The sequence below is a fragment of the Manacus vitellinus genome, unplaced genomic scaffold (genome assembly GCF_001715985.3).
Source record: "Manacus vitellinus isolate BGI_N305 unplaced genomic scaffold, ASM171598v3 scaffold_2285_pilon, whole genome shotgun sequence".
Lineage (NCBI taxonomy): Eukaryota > Metazoa > Chordata > Aves > Passeriformes > Pipridae > Manacus > Manacus vitellinus.
Genome location: NW_021939621.1, coordinates 1 through 1,327, shown reverse-complemented (window position 1 = coordinate 1,327; position 1,327 = coordinate 1). Strand labels below are relative to the sequence as shown.

Here is a 1,327-nt window from a genome sequence, read left to right as displayed (position 1 = left end):
TCTGTCCCAGCAGTGCCCAGGGCCTGTCCCTGCCCGTGGTCACAGCACTGACACCAAGCACAACAGTGACCAACCAGCCAGAGCACTCAGGGACCTTCCCCAAAGGCACAGAAGGAGAGTGTTGAATTGGGAAGGATCAAATGCTGCTGCTGCTTCCTTGCAGTGCTGCTGTTCTGGTCCCCTTTTCCCCAACCCCCCTGCACACAGGCACTACCTTGACATTTTACAAAGGTCTCTGAAAAACTATCTCAGAAACACCAGGTTTCTACTGTGACCTTTCATTTCTTTTAATATGAAGAGAGGGTTCCTCATTTACACAGGGGCAGGGTCAAATTCAGGAAGAAGACAGTGAATTAGAAGCTGCACCAAGAACAAAATTTTATTCTGCACTACATCATAAAAAGTCAAAATACCAAAGAAAACATTCTTAGCCCATCCAAAATGGTGAGAAGAGAGGGTTGGCCTGTAGCAAGTAATGTTAGGAATGATTTCCAGAAGAAAAGAGCCAGTGTTTTGCTTCTGAAAAGCATCCAGTCATCATTTTCCTTATGGCATCCTTGAGCTCCTGGTTCCTCAGGCTGTAGATGAGGGGGTTCAGTGCTGGAGGCACCACCGAGTACAGAACAGATACCACCATATCCAGGGATGGGGAGGAGATGGAGGGGGGCTTCAGGTCAGAAAATATGCCAGTGCTGAGAAACAGGGAGACCACGACCAAGTGAGGGAGGCACGTTGAAAAGGCTTTGTGCCGTCCCTGCTGAGAGGGGATCCTCAGCACAGCCCTGAAGATCTGCACATAGGAGAAAACAATGAAAACAAAACAGCCAAAACCTAACAAACAACTTATTATAAGAAGCCCAATTTCCCTGAGGTAGTCTGAGTGTGAGCAGGAGAGCTTCAGGATGGCAGGGATTTCACAGAAGAACTGGCCTAGGGCATTGCCCTGGCACAGGGGCAGAGAAAATGTGTTGGTTGTGTGCAGCAGAGCAGTGAGAAACCCAGTGGCCCAGGCAGCTGCTGCCATGTGGGCACAAGCTCTGCTGCCCAGGAGGGTCCCGTAGTGCAGGGGTTTGCAGATGGCAACGTAGCGGTCGTAGCACATGATGGTGAGGAGGAAATACTCTGCTGCCATGAAGAAGACAAAGAAAAATACCTGTGCAGCACATCCTGTGTAGGAGATGGTTGTGGTGTCCCATAGGGAACTGTGCATGGCTTTGGGGACAGTGGTGCAGATGGAGCCCAGGTCTGTGAGGGAGAGGTTGAGCAGGAAGAAGCCCATGGGGGTGTGCAGGTGGTGGTCACAGGCTACGGCGCTGAGGATGAGGCC

General features: G+C 50.9%; 1 protein-coding gene across 1 annotated transcript; it reads right to left on the bottom strand.

Annotated features, from left to right (window-relative positions):
* Positions 1 to 538: 538 nt before the first annotated feature.
* LOC115307466 (olfactory receptor 14J1-like) lies at positions 539 to 1,279 on the bottom strand (the record flags this gene model as incomplete). The annotated part of the gene is made up of 1 exon (XM_029959805.1): positions 539 to 1,279. A coding segment is annotated over exon 1 (741 nt), but the record flags the coding sequence as incomplete, so codon positions are not given.
* Positions 1,280 to 1,327: the final 48 nt, after the last annotated feature.